The 15,330-nt window shown below is 32.1% G+C and overlaps 1 protein-coding gene across 4 annotated transcripts in view; it reads left to right on the top strand.

Annotated features, from left to right (window-relative positions):
• The window catches only part of LOC106786215 (gamma-aminobutyric acid receptor subunit beta), an 86,881-nt gene extending 71,551 nt beyond the window's left edge, over positions 1–15,330 (top strand). Inside the window, exons 6-10 of one of the 4 annotated variants that reach the window (XM_014747359.1) lie at positions 5,091–5,228; positions 8,142–8,426; positions 9,832–9,980; positions 12,480–12,621; positions 13,268–15,330. In XM_014747359.1, the coding sequence (XP_014602845.1) occupies positions 5,091–5,228; positions 8,142–8,426; positions 9,832–9,980; positions 12,480–12,621; positions 13,268–13,413 (860 nt within the window). In that variant the 3' untranslated portion in view covers positions 13,414–15,330. Of the gene's footprint in view, positions 1–5,090; positions 5,229–8,141; positions 8,427–9,831; positions 9,981–12,458; positions 12,622–13,267 lie in introns of all 4 variants that reach the window. The other 3 variants (XM_014747358.1, XM_014747357.1, XM_014747360.1) reach the window with 3 other exon arrangements.

Here is a 15,330-nt window from a genome sequence, read left to right as displayed (position 1 = left end):
TGAATACTTTATTGGCAAATCTAATACGTATATGATGTAATAATTTTTTATATATATATATATATATATTTATTTTTTCTATTATTATTTTTCTTTTATCTATCTTTATTTCTATTCTCGTAGTAGAGGCAAATTTAGTTGGCATGAAGTATCTTTTAATTCCTATTTAAAAATCGAGGGTTAATAATAATTATTAAATCAACGTATCAAACACCGGTATGCGTAGATTCATTTAAAAGAAACAGAAATAAAAATAATGGTGACATATTAAAAAAATTGTCTATTCTTTTTATTATATATTTTATTATTTCACTCGCGTGTTTTCCTTTTATTTAAATTTTCTTTTCTTTTTTTCTTTCTTTTTTTTCTTAATACTACAAAATACGAGGTTAACAGTGGTGAAAGATTATTGAGTCGAGTAATTTGTGATAAACGGTTACGAATTATTATTAATAATTTTCTTTCGGCATCGCGAAAAATTTGAATTATGGTTGTTGACGGTGTTAACGTACCACCAAATAGTATTCTCGAATATTATTGAAAATGTCTAAAAAAACAAAAAAAAAGCAAATAAGGGAAAGTTGATATTTATTTTCCTCGCGTAATTTGGTAAGCACAATATAAATGCACGAAGCACGAATGCACACGAATGCACGTTTGCACGAAACCTAAGGGAAAAGGGCACCGAATGAATGGCGTTGTCTCGTAGTTTAACATTTTTTCTGTTGATTTATGCTTATTTTATCCGCACTGCTACAAACAACGGCATGACGACACGTTTTAAAATGCAAAATAACAAAAATTACTATTGTATTTTATTAGAGCTAATGAGAGAGAGCTTTTCTTCCTCCGCTTCTCCATATATCTCTACTCTAAATACATATATTTATATGTTTATATACACATAAGTATATATGTAATGTATATAGCGAGTCATAAAAGTATTCTTACAACTATTATACATTTCAAACAATTGATATTTGTTTGTAATGCAACAATGTTTTTTAATTCTTCTATATAGAAACTACATATTTTTTAGGATCATTAAGCTTTCAAATTGATATTATTTAATGCATAAATAATAATGCATTTAATGCATTGATTAATTTAATTGCATAAGAAAATATTCGTATCAGTACAGGGGATTTATTATTTTTTATTATGATTTTTTTCGATTAAATTTTATATTTTATTACTAAAGAGAGTATTTTTTATTATAAGAGATTTATTTTAACATATAAATAATAAGAAAATAGGTTTCACAAATATTTATATCCAATCGTTTTGAAATGAAATTCAAACATTAAGGTTCAGTCAAAAACTACTAACAAAAATAATATTATTAAGAATGATCCTAAAACAGTAGGTTTTTCTTTAGATGAAATTAGAAAATTTGTATTAGAAAAAAAAAATTAATTATTTAAAATGTACAATGTTATATATAATATTCCAGTGATTCGCTATATGTACATACATAAACCTTAATCTTTCTTAAACGCAAACTTGACGCCACCACCATAATAAAAAAAATCCTCGATTTTCCGCTAATGTCGCCTGCAGCAAAAGCCATTCCTTATTGCAATATTCAATTCGCCAATCGCTGTGCCGTAAAAAAAAAATAATCCGTAATATTTTCTCACATCCTTTTAAAAACACCCTAAACCTATTATTTTTATTCTACAACATTTCGGTAATGTGATCGCTTAAACGTTTTTATTACAAATCGATAAATAATTTCTCTTATTATTAAACGTGTATAAGATAAACTAATCTCTATTATACTTATTTCTTTTTTTAATTCTAATCCTGCATCCGTAAAACGTGTACGATCGTTCATCGAAGATAATATCAACAAAATATTAGAATAAATATATATTTAATACTTTATATATATAATCATGACAGAGATTTTAAACCAATCGTATTAAATGAACGATATATTTATCTTTTTTTAAATAACAAAAAAAAATGAATAATATACACTTTATATAATTTTTAACAAATTACAATACACGACATATGGGTTATTTAATCATACGTGAAAGTAAGTTAGGTATTAAAATAATTTCATTATCACGTTCTTTCGATTCTATTCAATGGTTATTAAACGAGGTTAGTGTTTAACTATAAAAAGGATTGTGGATTAAGTAATAGCAAAAGTAGCATTCGATAATTTGGAATTCTCGAAGAACGAGAACCAAAGCTAATCTTCAAATGTGTTTGTATGCTCTTCCATTCATGGATCGCTTAATACGAGTATTCTGGCAGTGCAATGTGGCTGCATAGGCGATGGAATGCCACTTTAGTGTCTGGAATGCGATGTTACGATCGTAATCACCTAAGATTCAGTTATAGAGGAATGTTTCTCCGTTCGGTATGTCTATATGTATGTATGTATCATCTATACATACATGGATAACTATTAAAGGTTACACAATGGAATTAGTCGGATATAAATAGGTAACAAGTGTTACTACAATTCGGGCAAACTTCTCAAATGTTAAACTCGTAAAACGGTCACGCGATCTTTTACAGAGTGTCCTATAGAAATTATGTCCTATAGAAAGAACGAATGAATTAACGAACGAACGAACGAACGTGATAATTAATTTATTATACTTCTTTTTAACTTTCTTATCGAAAGAAACGAAAATATCTGCTATGAATAGAAATAAAAAATAATTTTTGAATAAACATTTTTGATATTGTTTTCTATAATACAATAACCTAAATATATATATTTTATAAATTTGTATGAGTATATCATCTTGGATGAACGGATCGTGTAACGTCTTGCTCGATAATCGTCAAGGAATTTATTTAAACAAAACACTCTAACTCGATTAAACAATAATAATAATAATTAACGATAATTACAAAAGAAATAATGATCCTAATTAACTAATTTCTATCAATAACAATCGTTAATATTAAAAAAATCTTCGCGTTAGGGTGTTAATAACCCGAATTACAAGGGTTTGTAATTTTGCTTTCGAATATATCACGAGCCCTATTTTGAATCTTAATAAATGTCCCTATTTTTTGTTTTCGATTGAATAATAATAACCCTAAGCCTTAATATAAATTAACAAATACCCTTTTGATTTGTGTGTAACTTAGTTTCTTTCCGTTTTGATTTGTTTCGATTTACGAGACTCCATTCTCGAAATAAAAAAATAAAAAAAAAAACGTTAACCAACCCTCTCTCTCTCTCTCTCTCTCTCTCCCTCTATGTGTTTTTTAACTATTGTACGTTAGAGCGAAGATATTTGTGTTTCTTGTTCTCCCGGCAGTTGGATACACAGATCGCGATATTCGATACAAATGGAACGCCGGCCTAGAATCGGTCGGCATTGCGAGGGAGGTGGAACTACCGCAGTTTCGCGTGCTCGGTCACAGGCAAGGACAGAAAATCGTACCACTATCTACAGGTAGATATCCTCCTCTCTTCTGAAACTAAACGAAAAAAAAGAAAAAAAAAGAAAAAAAAAGAAAAAAAAAGGAAAAAAAAAAAAGAAATCAAAACTCGATGCAAGTTATACGATGAAATATAAAATAATGAAGAAGAAAAAAAAATTAAATACCACATAATTTATTCACACGCGCTGTTTTACACCACCGTTGATACCCTTTATTGTTGTTGTTGTTGTTGTTTGTTGTTGTTGTTATTCTTGTCCAAATATGATTATTATTATTATTGATTATTATTATTGGTTATTTTTATTGGTTTATTATTATTATTGGTTATTTATTATTATTATTTTAATTATTGCCATCGTTCTCTCTTCGCCTCTGTTATTATATTGAAAGAAAAAAAAAGTATTGGAAAAAAAAGAAAAAAAAAAGAATAAAACCAAGGATAAATTTTCTTTTCTCCTGCGCTAATAATTTCGTTCGAGAAAAACAAAAAAAAAGAAATGATGATATAATAAGATAATGAAAATCGGCACATTAAATTTGCACCCTTCACCAAACCAAGTCTTATCCGAATTTTGTCATTGCCATGCGACGAATTATGCATACTACGGACACGAGGACGTCTATTGTCCGTAATCCAAAAATAAATTTGGCCTAATCAATATCGACAAATATATATATTCGGACATCTCCGTGACTAAAAATTCGTATCGAAGAGATAACAAATAAACAAAAGGAAAATAAATGAAAGAGAAAGAGAGTAAAGTGATAGGAAACTAATTTGAAAGATTATAAAATTTCAAAAAAAAAAGAAAGAAACAAAAATAATAAAAATAAAAGTATGACACACAAGAGTTCGAATCTCGTAATAGCAAAATAATAATAAATATCATAAAAAGCAACAAAAATCTCGAAGATACGAATGGTTATCGGAGCATGATCCCCCCCCCCCCCCCCCACCCCCATCCCATGAAAACTCACGTAAGGACTCGTTCGAGACACACAGAATAAGAAGAGAATGCACCTGACTTTGTATGTGGTATATGTGTGTGTGCGTGTGCGTACGTGCGTGTATGCTTAAAAAAAAAAAAAGGTAGATGACGATAATAATAAATTAAAATGAATAAACGAGGAGAGAAAGTCAATGATAGAAAATAATTAGGAATAATTAAATTAATCACATACCCCGTTATAGATAGATATAATTAGATATATTATCATAATTAGAATAGTATGCAAGTGTGTAGAAAAATTTACGGGCATGGTGTGTGTGTGTGTGTATGCAAAAAACGTACGCGCGAACGAATGAAATAAATAACGAATATATGTAACTTGTGTGTGTCTCCTATATACGTGCTTGTGTATGCAAGTATACATATGTGTGTGTGCGCGCGCATATATGACCAAACAAAACAAAAAAAAAAGAAAACAAACAAACAAACTAACAAACAAAAAAGAAATAAGAAAAATTCAATTAAAAAAAAAATAATACATATATATATATACATACATATCTATATATATATATAAATAAATAAAAAAAAAATAAAAGAAAACTGGAGGTTTGCGGGGGTGCGAGGTAAGTGGAGGCCCTGTCGGAGCTTGGCCCTTGAAATGCGTGAGGGCTTCCGCGAGGTACGTACCAACCGCGGGGGGTCTCTCTATTTTTTCAGTCGGATACACGATGAGGGACATCCGATACAAGTGGAACGAGGGTGCTAACAGCGTCGGTGTCAGCAACGAAGTCTCCCTTCCACAGTTCAAGGTCCTCGGGCACAGGCAGCGAGCTATGGAGATTAGTCTTACCACCGGTAACGTATGAACACAACCCAAGGCCCCCGCCCCCGACACCCTAAGACCAACCAAACAACCCTGACACCATCATATCAATCAATCAATCAAACAATCAATTATTATTTATTAATAATTAATATAAAATCTTTAGATATAATTTTATTTATTTATTTTTTTTTCTAATTTTCAATGGCAGAAATTTATTGCAAGCTAACCTAATTAATGGATTAACTTTCAGAAATACAAATAATACGGATAAGCGAAACCCCCTCTTCCAACCATCATCACAAGCATCACTACCACATCATTACCCTTAAAATTACCCCACTGTTGCCGTAAAATAAATATTATCTTTATACAGCATTTTATCTAGCTGATACGAGAGAAAATAGAACAATCCAATCACCTGGGAGATATCAATATTAATACTAATATATTTATATATTTTATATTTATATTGTGTGTGTAAAAACGTTCATCATTTTTTATCATCGTACTTAAACGGTATGAATAAAAGGGTGGAGTGAACGCTATCCGAATGTCGGCAAGAACTACGATCATATAAAAACGTCGATTAGTGTCCTAACTTTGTATAGTTGTGTTTCTACATGTATATCATATTTTTCTATAAACCTATATATATACATATATATATATATTGAAATCTATATATATGTATATATATAAGTTTTATTATATTGTATTGTGAATATTTTGTATAATTAATTCTATCTCTTTTTCTTCTTCTTCTTTTTTTTTCAACTTTTTTTTTTTATATACATATATACATACATATATGTATTTTTTTTTTTTTTTTCTAATTATTATTACCACACCACCACCACCACCACCACCACCAACAATTTCAACGATAATGCAACAGCCGTCGTCATCGTCGTCGTCGTCATCGTCGTCGTCATCGTCGTCGTCGTCGTCGTTCGATTAATCGAATTTCTCTCTCTTCCTCGCGCGACCTCGTCTTCTTCGTTCCTCGTCCTCGTCCTCGTCGTCGTCGTCATCGTCGTCATCGTCGTCGTCGTCGTCGTCGTCGTCGTCATCCTCGTCGTTGTCGTATTGAAAAACGCGTTTTAAAAAAAAAAGAAAAAAAAAACAAGCCCAAAAAATATATATATACATAGAATATTTCGTCCCAATCCCAAACGAAATAATATTATAATTATTATATTATCGAAAAAAAAAATTATTCTTACGTAAAATAATAATAATAATACTATCTTTTTATACTTATATTTTTTGTTTTTTAAATTACTCTCCACGTCGCGCGTTCTCTTGTCGTTGTTTTAATCTTTTTCCTATCTTCTGTTTTTTCTTTTTTTTTTTATTTGCTTATGTATTTTCTAAATCCTCTATCATTTTTTTTCTCTTCTTTTTTTTTTCTTTCATACGAACAAAATACAGCATCAAAAAAACTCTCGAAACAACGGGGGATGGAAATTGTTGTTCTTGTTATTGTTGTTGTTGTTTGTTTGTTGTTATTATTATTATTATTATTATTATTATTATTATTATTATTATTGTTGCTGTTGCTGTTGTTGTTTATCCCGTCTAAACCTTTTTTCTTCCGCCAAATTACCACGAATCAACCCTACAAAATAATCCTAAAGACAAACCACCCTTTGTCCAACGAACGCTTTCTCGTCTTTCCGTGATATTTTTCTTATTGAAAGTATTTTTTTTTTTTTTATATATATTATTCCCACCCTTTTTCTCTCCCTTTTTCTTCTTCTTATTCTACTTCTTCTTCTTCTTCTTCTACTTCTTCTTCTTTTTCTTCTTCTTCTTCTTCTTCTTCTTCTTAAGGCCCGTTTTTTCACGTCGATGCGCGACTTCGTAAAATATGCGTTGTCCCGCGTTCGCTCGCGTTTCGAACAATTATATTTGTATTTCTTCTAACCCCTCTTCTTCTTCTTCTTTTTTTTGTCTCCTTCTTCTTCTTCTTCTTCTTCGTCTTCTTCTCTTTTTTCATCTCGCAATTTTTTCTTCTTCTACCCCCCTTTTGTTTTTTTTTTTCTTCTTCTTCACCATCTACTACCTCTCTTATTACTACTCTCTACTTCTAGTTATTATCTGCTTTTGCTAAAAAAAAAAAAATAAGAATCATAGAAAAGAATTTTCGACGAATTTTCGAGCGGTAGAAAATATGGGGAAGAAAGGAAAAAAAAAGAAACGGAAAGAGAAAAAAAGAAATAGGAAGAGGGAAGAAACGCGGGCGACCGAGGATGACACATTTTTGAACACACGTGATATACGAAGTCGCGTATTTACATCGCTAATGTTACCCACTGCTAGCGTCGACGCGAGAAAAACGGAGACGGGTAAAAAGAGAGGGAGAGAGAAAGAGAGAAAGAGAATGAAAGAGAGAAAATGAGAAAGAGAAAGAAAGTGAGAGAGAGAGAGAGAGAGAAAGAAGTAAGGAAGAAAAAGAGAGAGAGAGAGAAATAAAGGAAACGGAAAAGCGTGTCGAGACAACAGGGTGGTGTTGCTACGATTTTGAAAAATACAGAAAAAAAAGAGAGAGAGAGAGAGAGAGAGAGAGAATGATATAGAAAGAAAGAAAGAAAGAGAGAAAGAGAGAATGATAGAAAAATAAAGTACTAGGAGTAGGAGAAGAGGGAGACCAAGAGGAAGAGAGAGAGAGAGAGAGAGAGAGAGAGAGAGAGACCGACGATAAAAGTGAAAATGATGGACAGAGAGAAAGAGAGAGAGAGAAAGAGAGAGAGAGAATGAGAGAAAGAATGAAAGAAAGAAATATAGCAAGCAAGAAAGAGCGAGAGCGCGAGAGAGAGAGAGAGAAAGAGAAATATATATAAATAACTAATTAAAAAAAAAAAAAAAAAACATAGGAAAAAAAAAAACACGCCTCTCCATAATCCCCCTTACAATCCTGACCTTCGATCTTTTAATCGCAGGAAATTACTCGCGGCTGGCCTGCGAGATCCAGTTCGTACGGTCGATGGGCTACTACCTGATCCAGATCTACATACCTTCCGGTTTGATCGTCATAATATCGTGGGTGAGCTTTTGGCTAAACCGAAACGCGACCCCCGCTCGGGTGGCCCTCGGAGTAACCACTGTGCTCACTATGACGACCCTAATGTCCTCGACGAACGCGGCTCTACCAAAGATCTCCTACGTCAAGTCCATCGACGTCTATCTGGGCACCTGCTTCGTCATGGTCTTTGCCTCGTTGCTCGGTGAGTGCGATCGTGTACTCTTCCATTGCCTCTACTACGTGCTGCCATAAGAAAAAAAAAAAACCAAAAGAGAAAAAGAAAAAAAAAAAAAAAAAAAAAAAAAAAAAAAAAATTTTTATACTTAAGCTCTAACGTAAGAGTTATACGCACACACGGTGATAAGACGAGTCCAATCGCACGCTTCGAACAGCTGTTCGCGATCGCGTTCGTCTCCCGAGCTACGAGACGTGTCCGTNCGTCATGGTCTTTGCCTCGTTGCTCGGTGAGTGCGATCGTGTACTCTTCCATTGCCTCTACTACGTGCTGCCAAAAAAAAAAAAAAAAACCAAAAAAAAAAAAAAAAAAAAAAAAAAAAAAAAAAAAGAGAAAAAATATTTTTATACTTAAGCTCTGTCAACTTTTTTATACGCACACACGGTGATAAGACGAGTCCAATCGCACGCTTCGAACAGCTGTTCGCGATCGCGTTCGTCTCCCGAGCTACGAGACGTGTCCGTCCGTCCATACGTCCGTCCGTCCTTCCTTAAATTTTCCCACCCCCTTTTTTTGTTTTTTTGTTTTTTTTTTTTTTTTTTCCAGATCGATCAAAGTTGGTTAGAAGAACACGCATACACATAAGACGGCACCTGATTTCTTTTCCTATCCATACGTCGCGATGATGATGATTTTCCATTTTCGAACGGGTTTTGTTCTTGTTTTACTTGTCTCTCTTTTCTTTTTTTCTTTTTCATTTGTTTCCTTCTCCACTCTCCTTTAAAATATCGCGCCATCGTCTCTCCGGAGATCGAACCGAAAACACACAGCCGAGCTCGTCTTTGTTACGAACATTTCTTCTCTCGTTATATTTTAATTTATTAAAAATAGAAAAAACAAGTGCAAATCGAATCGATTCGTCGTTAAACGATTATAACCTTTTTTTATTCCTTTTATTTTTTTTGGTACCAAATTTTGAAATTGTTGAGACCGAGCAACCCCGCCAAGTGACACCCCACCCATACCCCATGCCATCCTTGATTTATCTAAAATTATCCTAACCAACTGTTATTCTTCTTCATCATCTTCTTCATCTTCTTCTTCTTCTATTTATCTACTATTTCTTCTACTTCATCATCTTATTCTTCTTCTTCTTATTCTTCTTCCTTATTTTCAAATTCCTTCATAGTCCTCGGGGATCTTTTTTCTATATATATAAATAAAAAAAAAAAAAAAAAGGGACCAGGATCTAACGATCTATCATTTGTTATTCGGAAAGCAGAACAAAAAAAAAAAGTGTAGAGAAAAAAAAATAAAAAAATAAAATAAACTTCGCAGAGGCAGGTACACACGAGAAAGTCTCTCAGAAAATGGTGACGATAACGGCGTTACCTTCCCTCCCTTTATTTCCACGGCTTCTTTGTCTTCGCAGAATACGCCACGGTGGGTTACATGGCTAAAAGGATTCAAATGCGGAAGAACCGCTTCCAGAAGATAGCGGAAAGCATGAAAGCGGCGAGGGAAAATCCAGGACCACCGGGTGTACCCGGTGATCATGGTGATCACGCGCCTAAGCAAACTGTGAGTAACGTCGACCGAAGTCTCTCTCACCCTTCTTCTTCTTCTACTTCTTCTTCTTCTTCTTCTACTTCTTCTACTTCTACTTCTTCTAATTCTAATTCTAATTCTTCTGCTACTACTACTACTTCTTATTACTATTATTATTATTTCTTCGTACGAAAGTACAAAGTTCTTGGTATTTTAACGATCGCACACACGGATCCGCACCTATTATGATGACTCGTTTCCAAAACTCTGGAAATATAATCATTTTGCAATTGATTAGAATTTTAACGCGTTGCCAATTGGATTATTATTTTATTTTTTTTTTATTTTTCTTGTTGTTGTTGTTGTTGTTTTATTATCATCTAAAATAAATAATCCAAATATTGGCATAACGTTTGACATGGTGTATTAACCGGTACGGATGGTACAACCAAGTGAAGAGTTGAATTTGTATGTACGAATTAATCGAAAATAAATGAGTAACATTTCCAACCCTTCCAGCCCCCCCCAACCCCCGAACAGAATCGGACTTCGGATAACATAATGTTACTCGTTTACTTTTCGATTGAATTTTCATCTCCGAAACCTGGTCGTACCACCCTGTTGGAGAAACACCATGTATATATACATATATATATATTATAATATTCGTAAAAATTGAATGGTCGCAAGTATCTGCACGAATAAATTGCTGCATGTGGTTAATTTTTATTTGAATAATATTTTATTCTCGATTAAAACGATTCCCCCCTTTATTTTTAATTCGCGACGAGAATTGTTATTAGAAAAAAAAAAACAAACACACACACACACAATTATTTTACACGCGCCCATTTGGTAATTCGAAAAATTATTGTCAAACATTAATATTAATTGTAACAATAACGCGTGTGATCAAAAAGATTTTATTTCATTAATTTTCCCCGATGATAATAATAATGACGATGATGATGATGATGATGATGATGATGAGATAAGATCAAATTAACGCGATAAAAAAAAAAAAGAAACAAATAAATGAAGGAGAAGAGGAAAGAGAGATAGAGATAGAGAGAGAGAGAGAGAGAGAGAGAGAAAAGGGATGAAAGATAAAGGATAAAGGAAAATGAAGAGAAAAGAAAGAAAAAAAAAAACATACACACACACACACACACACAAGAAAATGTCGTTCCTTCGTAGGTTAGGAACAGTTTTTCCGTGTAAAAAAAAAAAAAAAAGATCAAAAGCTAAAAGGTTTTCACGAAATGAATTTCCCATTCGGATAGGCGAACGTGCACGGGTTTGAATGTGTTGAATGCGCGCGCGCGTTTTCCCTTACGGGACCATCATCATAGCAAAACCGGACCCTTTCTCCTGTTATATAGGGACGAACGCGCGCAATCCACTATAAATTTTCTTTTAATCTCGCGGATTGTAGATTGTAGTAGATAATGGAAAAAAATATTCAAGAGACGGCTGGTGTGTACCTCTGGCTAGTACTAAATGCTGCTGGACCCCGGGTACTCTACTCTTCATGAAAACTCGTAAAACGCGTCACCGCTATCGGAATGTTTTAATTAAACCTTCGAGGCACGACCCCTCCCCCTCATGACCCCTTCAAGCCCACAACCGAATTTCATTATTACGAAGTTTGCCCTTTCTATCTTTTTTTTTTTTTATGTTTTTTCTTTCTTTTTTTTTTCTCACGAATGTGTAACCCCAAAGAATATAATATAATTATAATCGAAATAAATAAATTTTCCATTAGTTTATAGATTTTGTTTTTTATTCGATTATTAGTATCGATATTTTGTAGGATATATAATTATTTTTGTTTTTGGTTTGTTCACACGATCACGTATACGTGCTTGAAGTAATTATGACAATGGGCTTAATTGTGAATCGAAGAAATAAATAAAAAAAGGAATTGGATTTGTTTTACATATTAGAAATAATTTTGTTTATTATAAAATAAATCATAGGGTTAGATTATTTTTTTTCGTAGTTGTTATTATCATTGATCTATCGTCATAATTACCAGTGCACGCGTGTAAACCAATTAAATTCATATTATATTTATATATGTGTGTATGAAGAATATAATCATTAGAATTAGACATAAAAGATAAAAACAAATGGTGATAAAAATGCACGCAGATAGGAGAAAAGTTGAGATTAATTATGTAGTAAGTTATGTTCGAATTATGTGTTACTATTAGTGATGAAAAAAGAAAAACAAAATACGAAAAATATCAAAACTTAATTGCACTACAAAGATTTATGTTAAATCCTTAAAAAAAAAAAAAAAAGAAAAAACACACGAACAATTTTGATCACGTTTATTACACACGTCTTGTCGACACGTTTATAACTCACGTTTGACTGAGGGTTAAATTAAAAGATGCACCAAACGTAGACAACGTAGTGTCCTCGATGTCGCATGCCAATCTGACAAAGTAAGGGGTAATCCTTGACGAAGGACACCCCAAATCGAACTGCCGTGTCTCTTGTAAGTGGTCCCGTGTTGTCCAGGAGGTGCGGTTCAAGGTGCACGACCCGAAGGCACACAGCAAAGGTGGAACCCTAGAAAACACCATAAATGGTAGAGCCGACGAGGAAGCTGCACCCGCGCCACAACATCTCATTCATCCTGGAAAAGACATTAGCAAACTTTATGGTACGATTCATTCAACATTATTTATCAATATAATACATTTTTAGTTTTATTTTCTTTATTTTTGATTAAAAATCACATATATTTCTAAATGATTTTATATTTCAGACGATATGTTTATGGGATGACAGATTGAATTCAATTTTATTACGACTAAGATTATTATTATTATTTTGTTTTAATATTTCATTTTTAATATTAAACTCCACTCGAAAAAAAAAAAAAGTATTATTATTATTATTATTATTATTATTATTTGTGATTCTATTTTTTTCTTTCGATTATCCATAAATAATAATATCAAATATACCGATACGATTTTCTATATATAGAAAAAAAAAAAAAAATAATAATTATTCGAGATTAATATTTCGATTGAATTTAATCGAATATCAGAATATAATTTAACTTTATTTTATTATTAACAAAATTTCCAGTTTTTTTTTTTTCTTTCAGAAGTAAAAACAAAATCCCACTTCCTAACCCTCAAAAAAAAAAAGAATAAATAAATAAATAAATCAAAAAATGAATCCACAAGGGAGGAGGGGAAAAAAAAAGAGAGAAATATGTGGAATGAAAATAAAAAAAAGAAATAAAAGTGTCTGATATTTAGTTTTATTTCTGGTATTTTTTGTGTCTTCTTTGACAGGCATAACGCCATCAGACATCGACAAGTATTCCCGCATCGTATTCCCGGTGTGCTTCGTCTGCTTCAACCTGATGTACTGGGTCATTTACCTGCATATAAGTGACGTAGTCGCGGACGACCTGGTGCTGTTGAAGGAGGCGAAGTAGAGCACGGGGACATCGGCTGGTGTTGTTTTATGGCGGCTCGTAGCGACGAATGAACGGATTTTCATGGGGAAAAGAAAGATGAACGGAACTCGCACGAGAATAATAAAAACATTAATGGACGTAAACGACGATATTATAATAATTATTATTATTAATTATAATATTAATATTATCGTTACTATTAATATTATTATTATTATTATGATTATTATTAATGAAACAACAACGTGCTCGAAAATGTGCGAGTTCGTCAACGGCCATTTCCTCAAATTCTGGTACGAATTTCCAGTATCCGTTCTCGTCGCATCGAATCGCTGTTATTATTAAAAAAAATTACGAGAGAACTCTTCCTTATTATTATTATTATTATTATTATCATTATTATTATTATTATTATTATTATTATTATTACTACGAAATATTTAATTAATATTAAACGCGAGACTCGCGTGCGTGAATATACAAAGGAAAGAAAAGAAAAGGAAAGAAAATGAAATATAAAAAGAAAATATAAACGTGCATTAAAATTATAATAATATTCGCGAATGAAAACATCACACGTTTACTAACTACTAACTACTAACTACTAAATACTAACTACTAACTAATACTACTACGTATATGCATTTAAAATAAAAAAGAGATAGAAAATAAAATTCGTATTAAAGAGATGAGATAAGAAAGATAACAGAGATGAATAAAAAAAAAGGGTGCAGAAACGAACGATAAGGGATGAAAAATATTATACGCAAAGCGTTATAATATTATAATAATACACGAAAGAATAAAATATATATGAATGAACAAATTTTGCAATACCCGACAAACATTTCGAACATTATTTAAGTAAATAGAGGAAACGTTTACGATCTTTCACAACTTAAATAAGTGAACGAAAATACAAAAAATAAGAAGAAGAAGAAGAAAATACAAACGCGTGATAATTACATGCACATATTATAACATGCTCATCATTAAACATACCTTATAAAACATTGCCAGTATAGGTAAATTCTCTTTAGGTTTTCAACGATGAAACAAAAAAGAAAAAGAAGAAGAAGAAAAAAAAAATTCTAATAAAATAAGGGAGACCTTCGATATACATATATACATATATAAAACACAAAGTATAAATATATATATATATATATATGTAACAAACTTGTCAATTTAGCCATCATTATAAAATAGTAATGTTAATTAACGATAAGAGACAAAAATGGGAAAAAGAAAATGAAAGAACGAGAGAAAGAGAGAAGAAGAAGAAGAAGAAGAAAAAAGCTTCAAATATCGTCGGCTCGGAGCAACGTACCATAAACGGGATCCATCTTCGGGGAACTAAGGGGGAGAAGACGGGTAAAGTAAAAACAAAACCAAGAATGAAATTGGACTATCGTAAAGATCGAACAGATCAAAAGATAATATCAAAGGAAAAATTATATTTATATCATCGATCTCTCTCGTTTTTTTTGCTGACATTCGGAAAAGAAGAGAAAGAAGAAAAATCGGCTACGACTAAATACACATACATAAATACACACATACAGACACACAGACACGATTCACGTACACTCGTCGTACATGTATACTCATACACGTTCATAGGACAATTATTAATATACCCAGCGCGTTTTTAATTGGTAGAATGTATTGCGAGATAATAGATGCGAGGAATCGATATTCAAAAATTATACGAATTACGTTGAAACGTAATTGAAATGATCTGATAGATCTATTATTAAATTTGCAAAATAATTTAATCTCGTTAAAAGAATAAAGTGGTAGGGGTGAGGGGGATGAGGAGAGGGATCGGTCCAACGATTCGTAGTTCATTGAAAAAAGAAAATCGACAAAAAAAACCACGCGGAAAAATTGTTTTCTATGGTTTTTCCTAATTACCGGAATTTAAATTGGAAA

The sequence above is a fragment of the Polistes canadensis genome, unplaced genomic scaffold (assembly GCF_001313835.1).
Source record: "Polistes canadensis isolate GaletaPanama2010 unplaced genomic scaffold, ASM131383v1 scaffold_68, whole genome shotgun sequence".
In the NCBI taxonomy this organism is placed as follows: Eukaryota; Metazoa; Arthropoda; class Insecta; order Hymenoptera; family Vespidae; genus Polistes; species Polistes canadensis.
This window is presented reverse-complemented; position numbering and strand designations above follow the sequence as displayed.